General features: G+C 41.7%; 1 protein-coding gene across 1 annotated transcript; it reads left to right on the forward strand.

Moving 5' to 3' along the window:
• Window positions 1-4,359: 4,359 nt before the first annotated feature.
• On the forward strand, window positions 4,360-24,994 carry LOC109930289 (RNA-binding protein 28; the record flags this gene model as incomplete). Its single annotated transcript, XM_048593199.1, has 13 exons — window positions 4,360-4,554; window positions 10,696-10,839; window positions 11,241-11,335; window positions 14,895-14,970; window positions 15,517-15,609; window positions 15,787-15,858; window positions 16,484-16,631; window positions 19,287-19,420; window positions 19,569-19,650; window positions 20,624-20,733; window positions 21,524-21,597; window positions 22,527-22,662; window positions 24,935-24,994. Coding segments are annotated over exons 1-13 (1,381 nt in total), but the record flags the coding sequence as incomplete, so codon positions are not given.
• Window positions 24,995-25,000: the final 6 nt, after the last annotated feature.

Raw genomic sequence — 25,000 nt, forward strand, 5'->3', positions numbered from 1 at the left:
TAAAAAAATGGGCATGAAAATAAACTGATGCCAAATGCTTCACATTTATGCCCTTTGCCCAGCAACTATCCAGGGAGTGATTGGTGGAAAGGGGTTCCTGTATGTCAAGCACACAACATGACTAATCCATGCAAACCCTTTCAGCATTTTCTGCCGTCCATTCAGCAGTGACTAGCAGCAAGAGATCATTATCCTGACACAGGTGCACTCACATCTGCCACTCTCTACATGGCGGTATCTCTTCTAAAGTTACTGAACTGGAGTACTGTATGGTTTTATGAGTAGAATGATGCTGCCACTGGGCTATTACTGCAGTACCTGGGTCTGGTCCATTATTTGTGAAGATTCCTTCAGAGGGACACTGGAGAATCATGAACCAAACAGAATCTTACTGCAGAGCCTTGTTGATTGGATAAGGATTGACCACTGGAATTGGAGCACTCAGGCAGTACCCTGAATAATCTAGTTAGGTAATTTGTAATGAGCTGTGTGTGGCAGATTGCCCTGCTGCTGTTCGCTGGTCTTTCCTAACATTGATTATGCTAACTGTGAAGATAGGCATCTTGTGATCTGTCAGCACTGTGGGCAATTAAGGATAGGCAATAAATGCTGCCTAGCCAGCGGTGCCCTCAGGCCATGAATGAATAAAGAAAGTCTCGGATATTGGTACAATAAATACCCATAAGGGTTTGTAGCATACATTTGGGAATCCTCACCTAACCACAATTGCAGGAACACATGGAATATATCCAGCTTCATGAAGGACAGCACCTCCCCCACCAGCTTTGTGTATAAAACATCAATCAATTGATCTTTCAGTAGTGGAAGCTTCATATGATTTTCCTTTTTTCATTTTGGCTGACCCAGTAAATTTAGGGTTGCTACCTATATCCTAAATAAAGCAATGGGGAAAAGGACAAAATCATTGATGATCCCAAAAACAGACAACGAATCAATCACACAAATAGGTGTGTGATTTACTGAACTCTTCTTTTGTCCAGTGAATACACTTTATTGGAATGATATGTCTTGCGATACAAACTACTTTTTCCTTTGCTCCTACAAACTGCTGTGTCCTGCTCCTACTGAAAGAATCTATCGCTGCTCCATGGATCCTATCTGGGAGTGAATTTAGTGCCTCAATCTGCTTGTAGTTGTGGTCACAGCCAATGATGAATGTACTGACTTAGTTTCTCAGCCACGAATAAAAATTGCATCATGAGTTGTGTGTTTGTTACTGTGAGTCTAGTTTATAGCAGCCTTCCTGTCCCACTGATCCTTTCTACCCATCTGCTCTTTCAATGCTATACTGGGGAGAGACAGTTACCTAGACTACACCTCCTCTCACCCACCTTCCTACAAGAATGCAATCCCTATTCTCAATTCCTCCGCCTCCACTGCATCTGCTCCCAAGATGAGGTGTTCCACTCCCGGACATCTCAGATGTCCTCTTTTTTCAAGGACCGCAACGTGCCCCCTTCAGTGGTCGAAAACGCTCTCGACCGCATCTCTTGCGTTTCCCGCACCTCAGCCCTCACACCTCCTCCCCGCAATAAAAATAAAGACAGAACCCCCCTTGTCCTCACGTATCACCCCGTTAACCTCTGGATTCAACACATCATTCTCTGCCACTCCCGCCATCTGCAATCTGACCCCACTATGAAGGAAATATTTCCCTCCCCACACTTATCTGCCTTCTGTAGGGACTGCTCTCTCCGCGACTCCCTCATCCACTCCCCACTAGCCCCACCACACCCGGCACTTTTCCCTGCAACCGCAGGAGGTGCTACACCTGCCCCTATACCTCCCCCCTCACCCCCATCCCAGGCCCCAAAAAAACCTTCCACATTAAACAGATGTTCACCTGCACATCCACTAATGTGGTCTATTGTGTCCGCTGTTCCTGATGTGGCCTCCTCTACATCAGGGAGACCAAGCGGAGGCTTGGAGACTGCTTTGTGGAGCATCTATGCTTGGTTCGCGACAAACGACAACACCTCCCAGTCGCGAACCACTTCAACTCCCCCTCCCACTCCCTGGACAACATGTCCATCCTGGGCCTCCTCCAGTGTCACAACAATGCCACCAGGAAACTGGAGGAACAGCACCTCATATTCCACCTTGGAAGCCTACAACCCAATGGTCTCAATGTCGACTTCACAAGCTTCAAAATCTCCCCACCCTCGACCTCATCCCAAGACCAGTGCCCCCTCTCATCCCCGCTTCCTTGACCTGTCCGTCTTCTCTCCCACCTATTCACTCCTCCCACCTCACTGACCAACCCCCATCTCCACTTCCTACCTACACTCACCTTTACTAGCTTCATCCCCGCCTCCTTGACCTGTCCATCTTCTCTTCCACCTATCCGCTCCACTATCCACCTGCTATCAGCGCCCTCCCCCCCTTCTATTTATTTCAGAGCACCTTTCCCCTTCCCCATTTCTGAAGAAGGGTCTCGACCTAAAACGTCAGCTTTCCTGTTCCTCTGATGCTGCCTGGCCTGCTGTGTTCCTCCAGCTCCACACTGTGTTATCTCAGACTCCAGCATCGGCAGTTCTTGCTGTCTCTCACTGTCACCCCATTCCTGGAATTCAGCCCTTTTGTCTAAGTTTGGAACAAGGCTGTAATGACGGTCTGGTGCTTCTGCCATCCTCAGGTAGTAATATAATTGGTATTATTTTTTAATAATTTTAAGGAATATCAGTTTGGCATCAAGTATGTGATGCACTTTGTTTATCTAACATACAACCATTGATTTTCAAAATTTAACTTTAATGATAGGTAGAATGTGCGCCATCATCTCTCCAGGTCTGGCATTAACCAGGATACTGAGCCATGAATCAGTAGGATTTTAACAATTCCAGAATTAAATACTCAGATCCTATCATGGTTAGACTTTACAATTGTGAGTTTTAATGGAATTTTATGTCATTTACATTAGCTGAATTTGGTAAGCTTGATGAATTTAAAAGTTTTAAATTAATTTCTTCAAACAACACAGTTTATATATTCCAGATTTGTCAGCAATACCAGAATATCGAGTAAGTGAATAATATCAGACGTTGTTTTGTTAAATAAGATACTCATCTAACAGCCAGAAACAATTTCAGTCACAGCTATAAGGCATAAAAGTTATAACTATAAGAAATAGAAGATAGGATTCAAACATGATCCAAACCCTGGTCATGACAGCTTCCTTCCTCAAACTGAAACATCTCTGACCAGGGGCCAGGGTCAGAAATCTCAGGTCCCAGTGCTGCCCCACCTCTGAGACACTGCCAAAAAATGATCCCACCAGTCAGCATCCTGTTCTCTCACAAATAAACTGATGTTCTCTTTTTAACTTTGATTTCTTGCATGTTAGTCCTGCTGAAAGCAAGACGAAAAACATTGAATTGATGTCTCTTTTAAGTAATGTTTAACTTACGTATAATCAAGCAATGACTTGTTACTGCTTCCTTCAAAATGAATCCAGAATTTTCTGGTGACAGTACCAGATAACTGGCCTATCATGACATGTCTCTTGTCTCCCACATTTCATAAATAATGATGTTGGATTTGGGTTTTCCAATTTATAATTGAAAGGGGAATTGTCTTTGGAGTCACTGCTCGATTGCCCTCCTTCAGGGTATGAAAGATTGAACTCATGTGGGCATTTAGTATCCCACGGACCCAGCCAGTGGCGTACATCAACAGGAAGGGTTTCTATTCCATCAATGTCTAATGGGTCTGCACCCACCTTAGATGGATATATACTTCAGAAGTTCACATTTTTTCTAGCTCCATGTACCTTCAGGCTGGATATGAGGAGACCAGGACTACCCACTGAGGACATGGTTGCTCACACTTGTGATAGAAACAAACAGATGCAGATGTGAGATACTAGATAGTCCACCAGGCAATCTGAGTGACCATTGAGCAAGTCGCTGTCTCTTGATGGGATTGGGTTGCCAAGATTGATTAGGTATTGCCTTTCAATATCCACTCGCAAGATGTAGCAACCTATGACAGCTCAAGTAAAATAAAATCACCTACAACAATCATAACGCCAGACATACAAGCACAGAAAACTGAAATGAACAGGGCAGAGAGATTCTGAGGAAGATTCACTCGACCAGAAACATTAACTCTGTTTTCTCTCCACAGATGGTGCCAGACCTGCTAAGCTTTTCCAGCAAATTTCTATTTTTGTGTCTGATTTGCACGATCCGCAGTTTTTTCGGGTTTTATTCAATAATTAATGCAAAATCATGCGTCGAAGAATGATCAAAAAAGAAACGACTTTTGAGACCTACTGGGTAAGTGGGACACAGGGATAGGAACGTTTTTCTCCAGCCGGACCGTTTACAGTACCTGCTCTGCTCCAGTCGGAGGGGATAAAGAGTAGCACATTAAAGATGGCCGCCGCCGCGGGAGAGGGGCTGGCGGCGGTTAACGGTCGTTTGACAACGGTGTTTGTACGAAATCTGCCCGCGACTGCGGATGGCGAGCGACTGGGAGAGATTTACAGCGAGCTGGGGCCGATCAAACATTGCTTCGTGGTAAAGGAGAAAGGTGAGGTGGGGAATTGAGGAGGGGGAAACACGTGGTGAAGGGGCAGCACGCCGGTGAGAAATGATGATGATGATGATGATGATGTTTATGTTTCACTCATGTTTCACTCATGTTCCACTCATGTTCCTTTACCTGCACCGATGATGTTCCATTGACCGCTGGATTCAGACTGGACGTTATTGACCCATCTTGGCATCATGTTCCACCCCAAGCCAAACTCCCACCCTCTGTAAAGTACTCACGAGGCCCGCCCCCTTTCCCTGGTTCAGCTGATTTTTGCTGAAATCTTCCTAATTTCCAGAGAAAGCGGAGAGATAGGCTTTACCAGTCGCGTGGGAAAGGCTTATAGAAACATAGAATGGTCACAGTGCAGAAGAACCATTAGGCTCATGGTGTTTGTGCCGATTCTAAGCAAGAACAACTCGGCAAGTTCCTCTTCCCCTCAGAGTTAGTAAGAACTGCCGATGCTGGAGGATGCTGATGCTGTGTTCCTCTAGCTCCACACTGTGTTATCTCAGGTTCCTCGCCCGTGCCTTTCTCCCATAGCCCTGCAATTTTTTTCCCCCCATTTTCAGGTGCCTTTTTAATTCCCTTATGAAAGCCACAATTGAATTTACTTTCACCACACTCTTAAAAGAGTGCATTCAGGTTCTGTTAACAGTCAGCAGTTGTTCCTCATGATGGATCTTTCACAAGTCGTCCTGAATCGCTATGTCCTAGTTCTCAGCCATTCCACAAATGGGAACGGTTTCTCTATTTTTCTGTAACCAGTCTATTTGCCTCATGATTTTGAACAACTCTTCTGCAACAGTGGTTGTGTCAGCCTTGCAGAAGAGCATTTGCATTTTAATGAAAAGTGATTTACAAAGTGATCATGAGCAGATAATCATCTTTGTGTGTGTCTAATGTTGATTGAGGAATGGATATTGGCACATCACTCATCAAAATTGTGCTGTGGGATCTTTTAGATCCACTGAATAATTAGATAAGGCCTTGGTTTAGCTCATCTGAAAGACTGGCTGAGTGCTCCCTCAGTATTGTAGCGGAATGTCGTGCTTAGTGTTTTTTGCTCAAGTGACCTCCTTCAAACCTGTCAACGTTCTTTTCTCTAAGGAGAACAACCTCAGCTTCTCAATCTATTTCTATAACTGCATCCCCCCGGAACCATTCTCGTAAATCTTTTCTGCACCCTGTGTAAATCCTTCATATTCCTTCTAAAGGTATAGTGCCCAAATTTGACAAAATACTTGAGATTGAGCTTGAACCTGTATGTTATAAAGGCTTATAATAATGTTCTTGCCATGTATTGTATGCCTCAATTTATAAAGACCAGGATCCCATGTGTTTTTTTAACTCCCCTTTCGACAGCTATCTTCAATTTGTGAGCATATACTAGCTCTTCTGTTCTTGAATCCTCTTTAAAATTGTACCTTTTATTTTAAATTACCTTGCCTCAATCTTAGTACCAAATATATTATTGGATGCTTTTCTGCAAAAAAAAATCAGTAATGTTTCTCGTTAATCTAGCAATCTGTCTCTGTCCTCTTGAGATTTTCAACTATATTCCCTCACAGCTCATAATGCCTCTGAATTTTTGGTCATCTGCAAATTTTGAAGTTATGCCCTGTACACCCAAATCTAAATTATTGATGTATTTCAAGAAAAGCGTTGTCCTCGTATCAGTGTCTGGGAAACACTGGTGTTTACCTTCCTCCAGTCCAAAAACCAACTGTTCACCACTACTGTTTCCTGTCACTAACTTTGTATCTCTACTGTCACTATAATTTTTATTATAGGCTTCAACTTTGGGGGCAAGTCTAATATGTGACACTTTATGGAATACCTTCTTGAAGTGCATCACATCACATATACATCACATCAATCACATGAACCTTGTCAACTCTGTTATATCATCAAAAATGCAGTCAAGTTGGGTAAACTCAATTAAAAATGTCCAGATTATTGTTTCTAAAAGTTTTCACAGTATGCATCAATTTAGTAGCATCTTCTTTCATGGAAAGGACAGGTACAGAATACTAATTTAGTAACTCAGCCATGCCTTCTGCCTGTATGAATAACCTTCTGGTCCCTCATCATCCCCGCATCTCTTGCTACCCTTTTGAATTTACAGAAGATCTTGCATCCTTTAAAATTACTTGCTGGTATCTTATATTCTCTCTTTGCCTCATTGAAACTTACAGAGTACTTTCCAGGCCAGTCTGTATTATGAGTGGACATGTAGAAGATGTTTCTACTAGTAGGAGAGACTACAACCCTAAGGCACAGCCTAAGAGTGAAGGGATGGCCATTTAGAACGGAGATGAGGAGGAATTTCTTCAGCCAGAAGGTGGTGAATCTGTGGATTGCCACAGAAAGCAATGGAGGCCAAGTCATTGATTGTATTTAAGACAGAGATAGATAGGTTCTTGACTGATATTAGGATTATGTAAAGTGGACTGAAACGGTGGTAATTGGCCAGATTATTTGTCCTGCTATTTGTGCATAGCAACATAACTGGGCTTTATTCCACTTTGTTAGGTAGGTGTCAGTGTTTTAGCTGTATCAGAATGGATTTGCCAGGGCGTGGCTAGTTCTGGAGCATGTCTTCAGTATTTTTGCTGGAATGATGTCAGGGCACATTGTCTTTGCAGTAATCAGCAGATTCAGCCTGACAAATGTGATGCTGGGAGCCTGAGGTTATAGGCCGACATGGATCATCTGCTTGGCATATTTGGCTGAAGGTGGATGCAAATACTTCTGCCTTGTCTTTCGCACTAATGTGGTAGACTCCTCCATCGTTGAGAATGGGGATATTTGTGGACCCTCCTTTCCATTTATTTTTCATTCATGACTGAATGAGGCAGTCTATAAAGTTTAGAACTGATAAATTGATTATGGGACCAGTTAGCCCTGTCAGTTCCATGCTGCTTGCATTTTTAGTGTCCAAGTAGTCCTGTTTTGCAGCTTCTTCAGGTTATCACCTGAGCTTTTTTTAGGTTAGGTGCTTATCCTCACATACCCTCCTGCAGTCTTCCAGTTGCAGAAGTCATTGCTGTGCACAGAACTCAGAGATCAGCACAGCGAGTAAGAAAAGCTGAAGGAACTGATTATGTTCCAATTGCCGTATCTTTGCCAGCTAACTTCACTTATAAATACCTTTTTGTCACCTGCTTATGTCCTCTTTACAACTTAATTTTCTATCTATCTTTGTGTCGTCAGCAAATTTGGCAAACCATATTTTTTTGTCCTTTCGCCCAAGTCATTTGTATAAATTGTAAACAGTTCAGATCCTAATGCTACACACACTACTCACTACATCTTGCCAACCTGAAAAGACCCATTTATGCCTACTGTCTACTTTCTCTTAGCCAGCCAATCTTCTATCTATGACAATATGCTACTTCCTACAAAATTAGCTCCTATTTTCCATAATACCTGTTGACATGGCTCTTCATCAAATGCATCCTGGAATTCTTAAGTACAGCACATCCACTGGTTCCCGTTTATTCACAACACCAGTTACTACTTCAATGAATTCCAATTGATTGGTTAAACATTTCCATTTCACAAAATCATGGTGACCCCACCTGAACACATTGAACTTGTGCTCTATTATTACTTCTTTCATAGTAGTTGTTCATATCTTCCCTATGACAAATGTTAAATGAACTAGCATGTTGTTTCCTGCTTTCTCTCGCCCTATGTTTTTGACCAACAGAGTTATGTTTGCTATCTTCTAATCTGTTGGGTCCTTCTCTGAATCTAGGGAGTTTTGGAAATTTAAAACCAATGCATCAACTATTTCACCTGCAACATTTTTTAAGACTCTAGGATGAAGTTCGTTGGGACCTAGGGACTTGTCAATCCGCAGCTGTAACAATTTGCTCAATGCCATTTCTGCAGTAATTGTAATTTACCGATGTTCCTTCCTCACATTTCCTGATTTATAGCTGTTTCTAGAAGGTTACATATATCCTGTATAGTGAAGACTGTCATTTTTTAAATTTTCCATTTCCGTTATATAAACTTCTATTTTATAGGACCAATGCTCACTTTTTTAATTCTTTCTTTTTAAAATATTTATAGAAACTTTCACCATGTGTTTTTTTATATTTCAAGCAAGCTTCCTCTTGTACTCTAATTTTTCCATCCTTAGTAATTTTTGTTTTAGTAATTCTTTGCTGATTTTTATATTCTGTCCAGTCTCCTGACCTATCTTTGCAAAATTATATGCCTTTTTTTCACTTGGGTCTGTTATTTGGAATGTATCTAATCTGCATTTTCTGAAATATTCCACTTAAGGTCTGCCACTGCATCTCTCTTGACCAAAGCTTTAATCTAATTTCCCATTTAACTTCAGCCAACTCTGCTTTTGTTCCATCATAATTGCCCGTATTTAAGTCTTAAAACATATGCTATCCGTGAAGACCGACGTAATGAGAAAACTTCAAACGTTTAGCTCAGGTGTGTTTGTCCTCAATCAAACTGGCTGGCAGGATTTCTCATGATGCAACTGTGATGCTTTGTCTGTCCTGCCATCCAGTGTTCACATTCAAATCATTTATATAAATAACGAAAAGCAGTGGACCCAGCGCCAATCCTTGTAGCTCGCCACTGGTCGCAGACCTCCAGTTTGAAAAGCAACCCTCCACCACCATCCTCTGTGTGCTACTTTTGAGCCAGTTCTGTATCCAAGTGGCTAGTTCTCTCTATATTCCATGTGATCTAACCTTGCTAACCAGTCCACCGTGAGGAACCTTGTTGAATGCCTTGCTGAAGTCCATATAGATCATGTCTACCACTCTGCCCTCATCAGTCCTCTTCGTTGCTTCTTCAAAAGACTCAATCATGTTGACTATCCCTAATCAGTCCTTACCTTTCCAAATACATGTGAATCCTGTCCCTCAGGATTCCCTCCAACAACTTGCCCAACACCAATGTCAGGCTCACCGATCTATAGTTGCCTGGCTTTTCCTTACCACCTTACTTAAATATTGGCACCATGTTAGCCAACCTCCAGTCTTCTGGCACCTCACCTGTGGCTATTGGTAAGAATATCTCAGCAAGGGGTCCAGCAAATAGTTCACCAGCTTCCCACAGAGTTCCAGGTTATACCTGATCAGGTCCTGGGGATTTATCCACCATTATGCATTTTAAGTCGTCCAGCATGACCTCCTCTGTAATACGGACATTTTTCAAGATGTCGCTATTTATTTCCCCTGTTCTCTATCTTCTATAACCTACCATAAAAGTAAACACTGATGCAAAATACTCATTTAGTATCTACCCCATCTCCTGCAGCTCCATACATAGGCGGCCTTGCTGATCTTTAAGGAGCTCTTTTCTCTCCCTAGTTACGCTTTAGTCCTTAGTGTATTTTATAAAATCCCTTTGGATTCTCCTTAACCCTTTTTGCCCTCCTGATTTCCTTCTTAAGTATACTCCTACTACCTTTATACTCTTCTCAGGATTCACTTGATCTCTGCTGTCTGTAAATGACATATGCTTCCTTTTTCTTGACCAAAATCTCAATTTCTCTAGTCATCCAGCATTCCGTACACCTACCAGCCTTGCCCTTCGCCCTAACAGGAACATACTGTCTCTGGACTCTCATTATCTCATTTTTGAAGGCTTTCCATTTTCTGGCCATGCTTTTACCCGCAAACATCCGTCTCCAATTAACTTGTCGCCTGTATTGGCTTTCAAAGTTGAATTTTGTGTCAGAATCATAAATCCAACAACAATAGTGTATTTACTACATGGATTTCTAGCCCAAATGGCTGTGGTGAGATTAACACAAATCAATTATACAAATCCACCAATTTTATGACACACAATGGGAAAGTTGCTGTGAGGTGATGATTTCTTTTGGGGCTTTCATGTGGTTAATGTGGTGGTGCAGTCCTCCAGCAATTTGTGATAACTGGAACAAGTGCTGTTGACATATCTAAGCTAACAAGATGGAATCAACATTACTCTCTTGCAATTTTAAGCACAGAGTTGTTGATGGTGGAACACTGGACTTCCAACGTACTGCTATTGGATGTGTCCATTACTCAGTGCTATGTAGCAATGTTGTCATTCATTTTGGTTCAATTTAATGAAGAGCAGTGGTTTGATTCCTTCTTTCTTTTCCCCCAGGGAGTCAGACTTGTCGTGGTTTCGGGTATGTGACCTTTTCACTTCCAGCAGATGCACAGAAAGCTTTGAAAGAAGTGAAATTCTATGATGGCCAAAAACTCTCTGTTTCTCTTGCCAAGAAGAAACTTTTAGGAAAGAAAGCAGGTGAGTGCTCCAGTATGTTAACACACAGGACCCTGCTCTTTGCAGATAGAATCAATGTGTACACACACTGCACCTGGTTCAAATTGACAGTATCGGTGACAGCTATTCTCGGGTGTATTCCTCCGGTCGATGCCTTAACCATTAGAGTCAATCTGTCTGATTTAAATTTAACCAAAGCCTGTCAATTAACAGTCAGTTATCATCTAACTTGTGCATTCTCCATGGCCATCCCTCTACCAATCAGAGTCCCATTACGAACCAATCAACACTGTCTTGTCACACAGTACAAAATATTGCAAGCGTCCTGATGATTATAAGATGAAAAATTGCAACAGCATGTCTTTTTTCAGCAATATCCAAGATTTTTACTATCAAATGGCAATTTTACATTTCCTTTACAGCCACCAAGGAAGCTTCTAAAGCCAATACAAAACAACAAGCTCAGAAGAAATTGCAGAGGAAAGCAAGGTTGATAGTTCGAAACCTGAGTTTTAAGGTACTAAGTCATAATTCATTCAAGGAATGCACGAAAAATTTCATTCTACTTTCACTTTATTGTTTACACAGAAAATTCCATACGGAGGTTTTGTTGGGTGCATTGTTTATTTGGTCCACAATTACATACAGATAAATAATAAGGAAAAAAAGACTCAATCACAGAAGTCTAACTTTAATTAAAAATGTGTTAAAACTATTCTAATTCAAGTAGAATAATCAATCAACAAGTCCACCTTTAATATATATCCTTGTCAGCTTCTGTTAAAAGTCCTTATGCAGAAGAGACAAATTATTTTGGGAGCCAGTTTGTCCTGCATTTGAGGGGTTGTATGTCTTTACCTGAATATATCCAATAGTAATTAGAGAGAGAAGGGATGATTTTCACTGTGTATGACCCTCTTTTCTTTTGAAATAATTTGACTAAAGTAATGTCAGCTCATCAAATCCCTTTCTTCCTTTGTTTAATAGTCTCTGTATCCTCAATATTGATTGGTTAGCTCTGGGGTGCCTCACACATCTCTTTGGTCACATACATGGTAGTGGAATGTTAAAAGTTCTTCTTGTTTCCCAAAACTATTAAAAAAAAAACTCCTTGAAGACTATGTGCTGTGATCTGTTAGTGTTGTGCGTGGAAGTTTGTCTCTAGGATATCGAATCCTGTAATAAATGTCTCCAGGGTCACCTACGAGTCAGTTTTCACTGTGAATTTACATTGAGAACCAGCCTATGATTCAGAGCAGTGGTGACGTTAAATACATAGAAATGTAGGCATAGAAACTAGGAGCAGGAGTAGGCCATTTGGCTTATCAAGTCTGTTCTGCTATTCCATATGATTGTGGTTGATCCTCTATCTCAATGCCATATTCCCGCTTTTTCCTCATACTCTTGATGCCTTTAAAATCTAAAACAATTATATATTTCTCTCTTGAATATTCTAAGTGACTTGGCCTCTACTGCCGCCTTTGTCAGAGAATTTCACAGGTTCACAATCCTTTGAGTGAAGAAATGTTTCCTACCTCAGTCGTAAGAGACCTACCTTGTGTCCTGAGACTGTCATTCATGGCTCTAGACTCCCCCACTACAGAAAACATCCTTCCTGTGCCTACACTGTCCATCCCTGTTAGAATTTTATACATTTCAATCGATCCCCTCTCATCCTTCAGAACTTCAATGTATACAGGTCCAGTTCAACAAATTTCCTCTTGTAAGACAGACTTGCCATCTCCAGTATAAGCCTGTGGCACTTCTTCTAGTGTAGGTATGTCCCTTTTTAAGTAGGGAGACCATAACTGCATGCAGTACTCCAAGTGTGGTCTTACCAAGGCCTTGTATGACTGCAGCAAGACACGCCTGCATCTAAATTCAAACCTCCTTGCAGTGAAGGCCAATATAACATTTGCCTTCCTATTTGCTTGCTGCGCTTGCCTGTCTATTTTCATTGACTGGTGTACAAGGACATCCAGATCCTTTTGTACATCCACATTTCCCAATCCAACACACCGTCTAATACCGTCCCTTTCTCTTTTCCACACTGTAAGTTCATAATGTAGTATAGTAAAGTGAATTGTTAGATGTATTTGAAATTAACTCACAAGAAATTATCTTGGTGGATCCAAAGTCTGCTGATAGTAGGGTGTGATGAATCAAACATTCAGTGAAGTTAGTGGGAATTAGGGGATACACTCCAGTGGCTAAACACATACGTAGTCTAAAGGACTAGGGTAGAGGAATAGTCATCTCAGCTCTAGAACATTGTTGCAAGACTACCTTGTAACATTGTCCTAGAACCGAACATCTTGAGGTGCTTTGTCAGTGACCTTCGTCCCATCATAAAGCAAGAGGTGGGGATGCTGACAGCTCATTGTGCGATGTTCAGTGTCATTCGTATCTTCTAAAACAACAAAACTGTCTATGCATATGTGCACACAAACCAGGACAACATAAGACTTAAACTGATAAGTGGCAGGTCGCAAACAGGAATGATTGCTTCCAACAAGAGAGAATCTAACCATCTCCCTTGACATTCAATGACATTATCGTTGCTGAATTTCCTATCATTAACCTCCTCGGGGTTATAATTGACTAGGAACTTCATTAGACAAGACACTATATGCTGTGACTGTGTGATAAGTAAGAAACTCGGAATACTGCAACAAATAACTCGCCTAACTTGCCAAAGTCTATATTGTCCATACGGCACAAGTCAAGGGTATGATGAAATACTCTCCAATTGCCTAGATTGGTGCATCTCCAACAACAATCAAGTTCAGATACCATTCAGGGCAAAACAACCTGTTGATTGGCATCTTAAATATTCATTCTCTGCGCAGCAGAATGAATCAAGTACTAGATATGCTACAGCATCTTGACGTGCATCCTTCAACAGCGCCTTCCAAATATGCAACTTCCACCACCTAGAATAACAAGGTCAATAGGCTCATATGAACACTATCACTTGTAGGTTTCCCTCCCAAGTGATACACCACACTGGTTTGGAAGTATTTTGCTGTTCTTTCACTGTTGTTGGATCCTGGAATTACCACCCTACACCATAAGGATTGGAGCAGATCAAGAAAGTGACTTAACACTGGGAAATTAGGAAGGTGCAATAACTACTAGTAATGTCAGAGATTCCTTGAAAGAATATATTTTTTAAAAATGTTGAAACAGCTTAACTGATAGTGAAGTATCTGCACTGTAACATTTGGGTTGAATTCAGAATCTGTATCATTGCAGCCTTTATAGGGTAAATTAACTGTGAACTACTTTGCACTTTTCTCCACTCATTGAGATCCCATCCAGTGGGGCTTTGGTCTGCTTCCTGTGACTCCTGAAAGTAGAACAGATGGTCTTTGTGATGTGAAGGACATGAAGTTGGAAACTCAATTCAGTTAAATTGATCTGCAACACTGAATGATTTAGTTTGACCAGAGACGGTAGATGGGGGAGTGAATGAAATCCATGGCAAGTGACTGGCATTTTTGACAGACAGTTAAGTAATGGTTTCAGTGCTGCTAATGTTTGAGTGAAATCCTTTCATCCAGGCAGTGATGTCTATCAGGACAGGGGCAGTGGAGAGGTCAAGAGAGGTAGTGGAGGAAAATAGTGTGGTGTACTCGCTAAAGACTATGGGAGGATGAGCAGAGCTGACTCTCATGATCACAGTCCCAGAAGTTACCATTTATAGTATTTGTTCAAGTCTGTTTGAGTGCTGAACCTGAGGGACTGGTTCAAACAACTTTGTGGTGAAGGTGGATTGGGGAAAGGCATGAACTTATGAGCTGACAGCCAGCTCAACGATTTTGGAGAGGAAAGAGAGTTTGGAGATGGTGTAGTAACATAAATAGAAGGAAAAATAAGCCCTATGATAATTTGCAAGAACAGAGGTTTTGCGAATGAGATTTTTAGAGGAGTGTGGTGATTTTCAGAAGGCATATTGATAGCATTATTGAAACGATCGTCTCAGTATCTCTACATACTTCTGTCCAAATATTTCCCTCTTTTCAATTGTGGCCAATACCCTCGGAACTCTAACTAATGGTCAGTTTTCTTTTCAGTGTTCAGAAGATGACCTGAAGACACTTTTCTCGCAATATGGGACTGTGCTGGAGGTTCACATTCCTAGGAAAGAAGGTTGGTCATTAGAGAGAAAACCATTTGATTCAGGAAGCTTGATAATTTCACAGCTAGGCATCTAATCCAATCTGGACCGGGCTGTTCGTCTGAGCTTGCAGCCTTCTTGTCAGTTGCAAAATGTACAGACATAGACATCACTAGAAATTTGAGAGAAGTTATTAAATAAATAATCCTATGAGGAACAAAAGGGAGTGCAAATTGGAAAGGGCTCCAATGGTGTGTGAAGTTTCAGGAATTGACAGCAGACTTGCTTTGGTTCTATCATTGTCCCACCTTTGCACTCAAAATTGACTCAATGGTGAAGCATATATGTATCTCCATGCCATGTCGGTGGCTGTCTCTCTTGTGTCAGTGATCACAACCTAACTCTTGTGTGAATTCTGTCTTCATCCCAAATGTATAATTTTCTTTATACTTTGAGTCATAGCTGCACAGAGATCAAATTATTTCTCTTTGTTAAAGAGATGTCATATTTGATAGGATTTTTCAAATTCAAACATCACATTTTTGAATGTCCTGTGTATTTTGTTTTTTTTTTCTCAGATGGGAAAATGCGAGGATTTGCATTTGTTCAACTTAAGAACCTTCTGGAAGCTGGGAAAGCCTTGAAGGGAATGAACCTGAAGGAAATTAAGGGTAATGAGAGAATTTTGCAGCTACAGTATGGTGGGTGGAGGTGGGGATCGGAAGGTGGGTTATGTGGTTATACGGCAAGCTTCACAAATGGGAGGTTGTGCCTTGAGAGAGAAGAGGAAAGGCTGGAAGGAGCAGTCATACTAAGCTGATTGTATCTGATATCCTTTTTTTATTCAGGTCGTCCTGTGGCGGTGGACTGGGCGGTGGCCAAGGACAAGTACAGCACAACAGTGAATCTCAAGAGTGCAGGTAACTGGAACAGCTTATCCCAAGTTATTGATACCCTGAGATTTTCTAATCGATGACCTTGTGAAAGGAGAAATTTCCCTTGAATTTCCCCTTTGCAGCTTTTTCTGCAGTTTGTTGCCCATCTGTACTAAAAAGCCTGTGTTTATATAACGCCTTTAACAGTAACATGTCCAGGTCCTTTAGATGACAGTTGTCAAAAACTAATTGACACTAAATCACATAATCTAGAAATTAGGTTGGAAACTTTGACACAAGGACAGGTTTTAAAGAATATCTTTAAAGAGCGGAAGGGTGGAGAGGTTTAGGAATAAAATTCCAGTATGTAAGGTTTAGGAATCTGAAGGAATGAATACCATTGGTAGAGTGAAGAAAATTAGAGATGAGTAAGCAACAAAAATTGGAGGGTAGAGATCCAAGAAGTTTGCAGGGAGGCTAGAGAGATCAGGAGGGTCATGATGAAAGCAAGAATGAGATTTTAAAAGCTCAAGGTTTTCCCTGACCTGAACCCAGTGCCAATCAGCGAGCAAAGGAGGTGATGAGGGAAAAGGACTAGTTGGGATGTCAGTTTCTGTGAATGTATGTTCTGGCTGGAAATTTCAACGCTGTTTGTTATCATTAATGACAGGAGCTGAGAGTAAGGAAACTGTTCAGGCTGCAGATAAAAACAACAAAAGTCAGCAAGAAGATGGCAAGGACTCTGGGGACGAACCAGAAAAAGAACCTGCTAAAGAATCGAAAGTGATGCTACAGGGGAATGTGGTGTCCAAGAAGAGGTAATGGAGCATAGTGTTAATCCTCACTCTATAGGTTGATACTGTGAGCTGCTTGAGAGTGGTTCCTTCCAGATGCAGCTGGAAGTCGGTATGTTGCTCTCCCTCCAGAAGGCACTGACCCATGATGGATGTCATCAAACCTTGTTCTAACCAACAGGCACTGAGCAACAGTAGGCTGTTCATCTGTAGAGAGGAGCATCATAGTCGTATGCCCCCTATTGGAGTTCCACATACATTCCAGGATGCATTGAACTTGAGAGATTGTTGGGGCCCTTATTTTCTCATTTCCTCTTTGCCAGCATGAGCTCAGAGGCAATGGGATATGACTGCTGCATCCCAATTGTTGCTCAGGTGAAATCTGAGAATCTAACTTGAGGTCTGTTTGGCGAAGTTGGTGGTTGGTGTCACCATCTGAGCCACTAGGTTCAGCCTTGTCAAGTACATTGTAGTGATTTGATTTATAATATTGCATTGGGAATACTTGGAGGATTTAAGACAGAGAGAGATAGATAGGTTCTTGATTGTGAAGAAGGTCAAAGGTTACAGGGAGAAAGTGGGAAAATGCTATTGAGAAACGTATCCACCACGATTGAATGGCGGAGCAGACTTGATGGGCCAATGGCCTAATTTCTGCTCCTATGTCTTACGGTCTTATGAGTCAACAAGATCACTTCCCTAACAGTATAGACGTAACTTGCTTAACCTTTCCTCATTACCTTTTCCCATCCTTTCAGGAATCAGTTATTTGAACCTTCTCTGGATAGCTTCAAATACAATTCTATCATTTCTCAAGTAAGGAATCCAAAGCTGTACATAGACTCATAGTGTCATACAGCACGGAACCAGACCCTTCGGTCCAACCAGTCCATGCCGAACATAATCCCAAACTAAACTAGTCCCGCCTGCTTGCTCCTGGCCCATATCCCTACAAAAAATTCCTATTCATATATCTGTCCAGATGTCTTTTAAACATTGTAATTGTACCCACATCCACCACTTCCTCAGGAAGTTCATTGCACACGCGAACCACCCTCTGTAAAAATTTGTCCCTTATGTCTCTTTTAAATTTTTCTTCTGTCACCTTAAAAATGTCCCCACTAATCTTGAAATCCCCCATCCTAGGGACAAGACAACTACCATTAATTCTATCTATACCCTTTGTGATTTTATGAACTTCCAAAAGGTCACTTTTTAACCTCCTACATTTCAGTGAAAGAAGTCCCAGCCTATCCAGCTTTTCTTCATAACTCAAACCTTCCATACCCAGTAACAGAGATAGTAGGAACTGCAGATGCTGGAGAATCCGAGACAACAAGGTGCAGAGCTGGATGAACACAGCAGGCCAAGCAGCATCGTAGGAGCAGAAAGGCTGACGTTTCGGGCCTAGACCCAGTAACATCCTGGTAAATCTCTTCTGAACTCTGTCTAGCTTAATATTATCCTCCCTATAACTGGGCAACCAGAACTGGACACAGTATTAAAGAAGAGACCTCACCAATGTCCTGTACAATCTCAACATGACTTCCCAATCCGCGTACTCAAAAGAACTGAGCAATGAAGGCAAGTGTGCCAAACGCTTTTTAACCACCCCGTCTATATGTGACGTCAACTTCAAAGAATTATGTGATATGGGTTAATGAAGGCCTGTACACCTGTAGCAACACTTCCCTGCTTTTACACTTGTTCATTGTGCAATAAATGTTAAAAGTACAACTGCTTTCCTAATAATTTATGGTATCTGCATATTGACTCTTTGAGATTCAAGTCTTCCAATTCCTTGCATTTATGTTCCTAATTTGTTAATCCACTAAAGGCCTTAAATTTAGGAAATAATTTGATAGCGTAGTGCTAGAGAAAATATTTTCACTTGTGGAAACCCAAAGCAGAAATATGGGATAGAGTTGAATGAAACCAAGCAGAAGGGGGCCAATTGATCCATTGTGCATTTGGAGCTATCCAATTGATCATATTCAGCTACTCTTTCTGGAACTGACTACCACAAGAAGCAAAGGAGTGATGTGGCAAATAATGTATTTGCATTCAAAGAAAGCTAGATATGTGCATGACAGAAAGTAACTGGACAAGTACTGATAAGAGTTGGGTAAAATATGACAAGAGGAGACTTAGTGCTGATTCTAATTTAGATTGTTTGAGATGAATGGCCTGTTTCTGTGCCGTAAACTGTATGAAATAGAGTCCAAAATTGAAAGATTCTGGTTAAATTGAGATAGGCTCCATGGACTTGAATTGTATATAATTTAATTACAAAGGATTAATTGGTGATCTGACTAGAATCTCATCTTTTTACATAACTTGCATGCTCAAGTGTCTGCTGTCAGATTTCAACCCAGGACTTTCTGAATCCAAGGTGAGCAATGAATGATCTTACACTATAATGATCACTGATGCTTATCCTTGGATTGTTCTGATCAACTGGACTAGTGGATGAATCTACTTCACTTGTAGTCTTCAAAATGCAAGCAGGCCTTTATGCCCATCTGTTGTGTCATTGTTTATGTCCTGCTCAAGCCATTGGTTTGCTTGAATTGAAATGAATTCATTTGTTTCTTTCTCATTCTCACCTGCAAGCCTGATCTCGGGTTGATTCCAATTTTATGTCTGAGTTAAATTGGACTTGAATAACTTGCATTTCAGGTCAGCAACAAAGGAGGAGAAGGTTGTGATAGAAGCTTCAGATGATGAAACTGATGATGAAGAAGATGCGTCAGATGGAAATGTGTCAGATGAAGAAGTGTCAAATGAGGAAGTATCAGAGGATGATGAGGAGGGTGAGCAATGAGTCAAAACTCCATGCAAAACATTTGTAAACATTGGGGCAATTTAATACCTTTACAGAAAGTGGAGGGCGAGGAGGTTGCCTTGAGTTTGTACTAAAGGGACATCTGGTCAATAACAGTTGAATTTTTTTTCCTTCAGATGAAAAGCCTGTGAAAAAAAAGAAGTTGAGAAAGGCTAGTCTCCCAGTGGATGTTCATGAAGGGCGGACAATCTTCATCAGGTCTGACTTGAAATGTTTCCAAAGGAGGTTATGTTGGGAGGTGGGCAATCTAAATTTAGCAGTATGCTGTTGAACTCTAGCTTGCTTCTGCTGGAATGCAGCAAAGCAAGCGCTCAAACAACCTTTCTGCAAATTAATCGTCAATAACAGGGTACAAAGAATGAAATTTACTGTCAGGGAACATTTACATTCCTGAGCATATCTTTTGATTTCTGGGGTGAAAGAGTGATGAGGAATGCCTGTACATCCAGTCCCCTGAGCAGTGTATGGACTGTGAAGCAAACAATGTCACTTAGGCTGCTGCAGTTCCTCCTTGCGGTCTCTCAGCAGGGCCGACTTCTCTCCTTCAGACTTTTGATCCCTCCTGAGAGGTGTGAGAAATTCAGATATTGTTTGCTAGGTGTGTGAAATAATTGCACAGAGGCCAGTATCCTGACACCAAGTCCCCTTTGTGTACATGTGCACAGTACGCTAGCTGTGACCGGCCAGCTCAGAGTCAGTCCCTGAAGTCAGGAGACTCTCTGAATCCCCTGTTTATATCTGTTAGCCAGGGCTCCTTGGTTAGCCCAGGTTCCAATCACTACATCGTTTAGACTGAGCTGGCATCCCAGACTCTGGTATTTCCTCCTAGAGTGAGATTGCGTCTCCTGTCCAGTTCTTTTGATGGTTGTGCAAGCAGCTTATTCTTGAGGCTCCTGAGGAATGTGTCTAGCCCTAAATCCATGGTTCATTAGTAGAAGGGAGTAGTGGCTTACTGGATGTCTCACCCTCAATCTTCATACTCCTGCAGAGTCCATGGTCATTTGATGCATTTGTCTGTGTTGAGCTGTGTCTACTCAACAGCACCATCCCTGGATGAAATTTCTTCTGCACACATTGATTAATTTGGGCTTTTACCATTAATATGTTGCCTCCGTACACTTTCCTGATTTATCTGATGGCTAAAGGTTTTTTTCTTTAACTTCTCCTGCAGGAACCTGTCCTTTGACACTGAGGAAGATACACTGGGGGAAATGCTGGAGCAATTTGGAGACCTGAAATATGTTTGTGTAGTCAGGCACCCTGACACAGAACACTCCAAGGGTGAGGGAAATGACTGGGAACTCTGCATGACAACGAACGTTTATTTCTTTAAAAAAAATTCATCCAGTATGTTGGGGAGAAATAGATAACGGTTCACAAGGCGTGTGTAGTTAGTGTGCAGGATACACAAACCAGTTTCACTCACTGTTCTACAATGTGTTAGTTGACTGTAGGTGGTAGGGGGAGGTGAAGTAATGCTATTTTTCACCTCAGTGAATCTGTATTAAGGAGGGGAGAATCATCCAGTCTTACTGATTGCTCTCTCTTCAATCCTCTAAATTAGGGTACACAAGATCATCGTAAAGTGGCGTGCTCAGGTTTTAAATGAAGGATATCCACTTGGATCCACACAAGGTTTTGGATGTTTGTATAACTAATGTCTTATCTGAAAGACAGCATCTACGGCAGTGCAGCAGTCTCTCATACCTCACTGCAGTGTCTGTTTAGGGTATTTGTCAAATTCTCTGCAGTGGGACCTGAACCCATGATCTTTTATCTCCGTGGAATGCATCCTACCGACTTGACTTTGATTAGTACTATGCAGAGTAAATCTTATCCTGTCAAGGTGAGATACTGAAAGTATCAAGCTGGTCATTCCTAGTGTTTGGATTTCTCCAGTGGTGGCCGGTAACTGTACAATGGGAAGATAGCTTTATGGCCATATGCAGAGCGTAACTGGTACTGAGTGTCAATTAGCTGTGTTAATGGTTCCCGAATCAAGGGAGGGAAATGAATATGTGCTGTCTGATTGCGCTGTGTCTTCTACCCTCTCAATTCCCATTTGTTGCAGGTTGTGCTTTTGCTCAGTTTGTGACAAAGGAGTCGGTGCAGAAGTGTGTGGAGGCAGCGGAGAGCCAGAGTGAGGTGAGGAACTTGTGCCTTTGAACTAAGTATTTCATGCTCATTCGACCGGCCAGTAAAATTAAGACACGTCTCTGATTTTTATTTCATTCCTCCCAAGAATTTTAAGATTAAGGATTGCCAACACTCCCACAGCCGTCCCTCCCTTCTGTTCACAACAGCGTTTTAAAATGAAAGTTTTTATCTTTTGCTGTCTACTTCTGGATTTATAGCGTCTATTGTTTATGTATTGATGATATCCTGTGCTGTGGATCCTAGATGTCCTCCAGTTTTCAGTAGAAGTTGCAGAGAGTTGGCCCATTTGTTATTCCTGTTATTTCAAGCAACTGCCACTAGGCCAATTTGTTGGTCAGTCAAGTGGTCAAAGTTGCTGGAGGGACATACCTTGTACACTTGTATAAGATTTTAAAATATCACAATAAAATATGGCATTTTTATTATTGCTTGATTTTTGTTTTTATAACTCTTTTACTGTAAAGGAGTGACTCATCTTAGTTGCCTGCACTACTTCCACACCTCACCTTCTTTCCCAGCTACAGCTTTGAGTCATCCGCTTCCTGCTGTTATCTCTATCATACCCTTTTTCTCTCGTTCTCACACTCTCTCTCTCTCTCTCTCTTCATGCCCCCCACCACTTTCCAATCCTCTGACATAATTTCTATTTTGTAGACTCTGCCTTACTATTTGCGGGTGATTTTTAAAGTTCATCACAACTCTTGCAATCTGGAGTGCCGGCTAAACTCCCTATCTGTTCGCTACCTCTATTCCCACCATGAGAAAAAACCTTTCCTTTTGGCTCATCCATTTGGGTAATTCTCTGAGCTCTGATCATTCCTGTTCACTGTCTGGATTCCTCCCATTGTCAACAATTTGAGGCTCTCGATCATGTAGCCCATGGAAGTCTTGACAACAAACACACATTTGACTTCTAGAGTGGAGGACTCCAGCTGGATGGGCGGAAACTGATCGTGACCTTGGCAGTTAGTCGTGAAGAGGCCAAGAAACTCACCCAGAAGAAGTCAAAGAAACCGTCTGGAACACGGAACCTGTACCTGGCTCGAGAGGGCTGTAAGTATTTCGGGGAGGAACTTTGAGTGGATTGTATAGCTTTGTGTGTAAATTGTCATTTAAATGTTGGGGCCTGTGACTAGATGGGAAGCACTTCTACTTCTTAGTCAGATGGTCGTGCGATCAAGTCCCACTGTAAAGACCTGAGCACACAACTGTGGCTGACATTCCCAATGCAGTATTGAGAGGCGATATCTTTTGAATGAGACATTAAGCCACGGCTTCGTCTGCTCTTTCCAGTGGATGTCGTCGATGATCCTCAGCACAACTTTAGAACATGTGCAGTGGAGTTCTTCCCAGTGTCCCAGTCAAACAACTTTAATAAAACCTTATCACCTGGCCATTATCTCCTTGTTATTTGTGGGAGCTTGTTGTGTGCAACTTGGCTCCTGTATTTCCAACATTTCAAAAAAGTACTTCATTGGTTGTGAAATTCTTTGAGACATTCCATGGTTAGGAAATTCATACAGGTTCTTTCGTTCGTTCTTTCGTTCTTTCTTTCTTCCTTAAAAAATAAAATTTTCCCAGATTTTGGTCACCTTTTATGTTTCATACAAATCCAAAAAAAACAGCCAATGTGACGCCACTGTTTAAAAAAGGAAGTAGACAAAAAGCAGGTAACTATAGGCCAGTTAGCTTAACTTTGGTAGTGGGGAAAATGCTTGAATCTATCATTAAGGAAGAAATAGCAAGACATCTGGCTGTAAATTGTCCCATTGGGAACACCCAGCATGGGTTCATGAAGGGTAGGTCATGTTTAACTAATTTGGTGGAATTCTTTGAGTACATTACTTGCATAGTGGGCAATGGGGAACCTGTGGATGTGGTGTATCTGGATTTCCAGAAGGCATTTGACAAGGTGCCACACCAAAGGCTGCTATATAAGATAAAGTTGCACGGTATTACAGGTAATGTATTGACATGGATAGAGGGTTGGTTGACCAGTAGAAAGCAAAGAGTAGGGGTAAATGGGTGTTTTTCTGGTTGGCGGTCAGTGGCTAGTGGTGTGCCTCAGGGATCAGTGTTGGGACCTCAATTGTTTACAATTTACATAGATGATTTGGAGTTGGGGACTAAGTGTGGTTTGTCAAAATTTGCAGATGACACTAAGGTGAGTGGTAGAGCAAAGTGTGCAGAAGACACTGACAGTCTGCAGAGGGATATAGATAGTCTAAGTGAGTGGGCAAAGGTCTGGCAGATGGAGTACAATGTTGATAAGTGTGAGGTCATCCATTTTGGAAGGAATAACAGCAAAATGGACTATGTTTTAAATGGTAAAAAATTGCAGCACGCTGCTGTGCAAAGGGACTTGGGTGTCCTTGTGCATGAATCACTGAAGGTGGGATTGCAGGTGCAGCAGGTGATTAAAAAGGCAAATGGAATTTTGTCTGCCATTGCTCGAGGGATGGAGTTGAAAAACAGGGAGGCTATGCTGCAGCTGTATAGGGTCCTGGTGAGGCCACACCTGGAGTACTGTGTGCAGTTTTGGTCTCCTTACTTGAGAAGAGATATACTAGCACTGGAGGGGGTGCAGGGGAGATTCACTCGGTTGATTCCAGAGTTGAGAGGTTGGATTATGAGGAGAGACTGAGTAGACTGGAATTATACTCATTGGAATTCAGAAGAATGAGGGGAGATCTTATAGAAACATATAAGATTATGAAGGGAATAGATAAGGTGGAGGCAGGGAGGTTGTTTCCACTAGCAGGTGAAACTCGGACTAGAGGGCATCGCCTCAAAATAAAGGGAAGCAGATGTAGGACTGAGATCAGGTGGAACTTCTTCACCCAAAGGGTTGTGAATCTGTGGAATTCCCTCCCCAGTGAAGCAGTTGAAGCTACCTCACTGAATGTGTTTAAGGCAAGGCTAGATAAATTTTTGAACAGTAAAGGAATTAAGGGTTATGGTGAGTGGGCGGGTAAGTGGAGCTGAGTTTCAAAGATCAGATGGCGGGGCAGGTTCGAGAGGCCAGATGGCCTACTCCTGCTGCGAGTTCTTACGTTCTTATATGAATAGTGCTCTAAACATTTGAATGTTAAATGGAATGTACATGCAGTGCAATATTAGAATATGGAGTGCATGTCCACAAGGCGTTGTTGATTAGCATTCAATAAATGTGTGATGAAAAGTTCAGAACTTTTATCAAAGTTTGAAGATTAGAGAACAGATCTTCTTCAATGTGGAACATTCCACCCATGTCCTGTGCTAGTTGTCTGTCTCTCCAGTAACGGGACTGAATTCTAGAGGTTTTTCTGTTTGTCATTCCTTTCAGTGATTCGAGCTGGGATGAAATCAGCAGAGGGCATGAGTGCCTCAGACATCACTAAGAGAACACGAG

This window comes from Rhincodon typus, unplaced genomic scaffold, assembly GCF_021869965.1.
Source record: "Rhincodon typus isolate 14 unplaced genomic scaffold, sRhiTyp1.1 hic_rhity00002476, whole genome shotgun sequence".
Lineage (NCBI taxonomy): Eukaryota > Metazoa > Chordata > Chondrichthyes > Orectolobiformes > Rhincodontidae > Rhincodon > Rhincodon typus.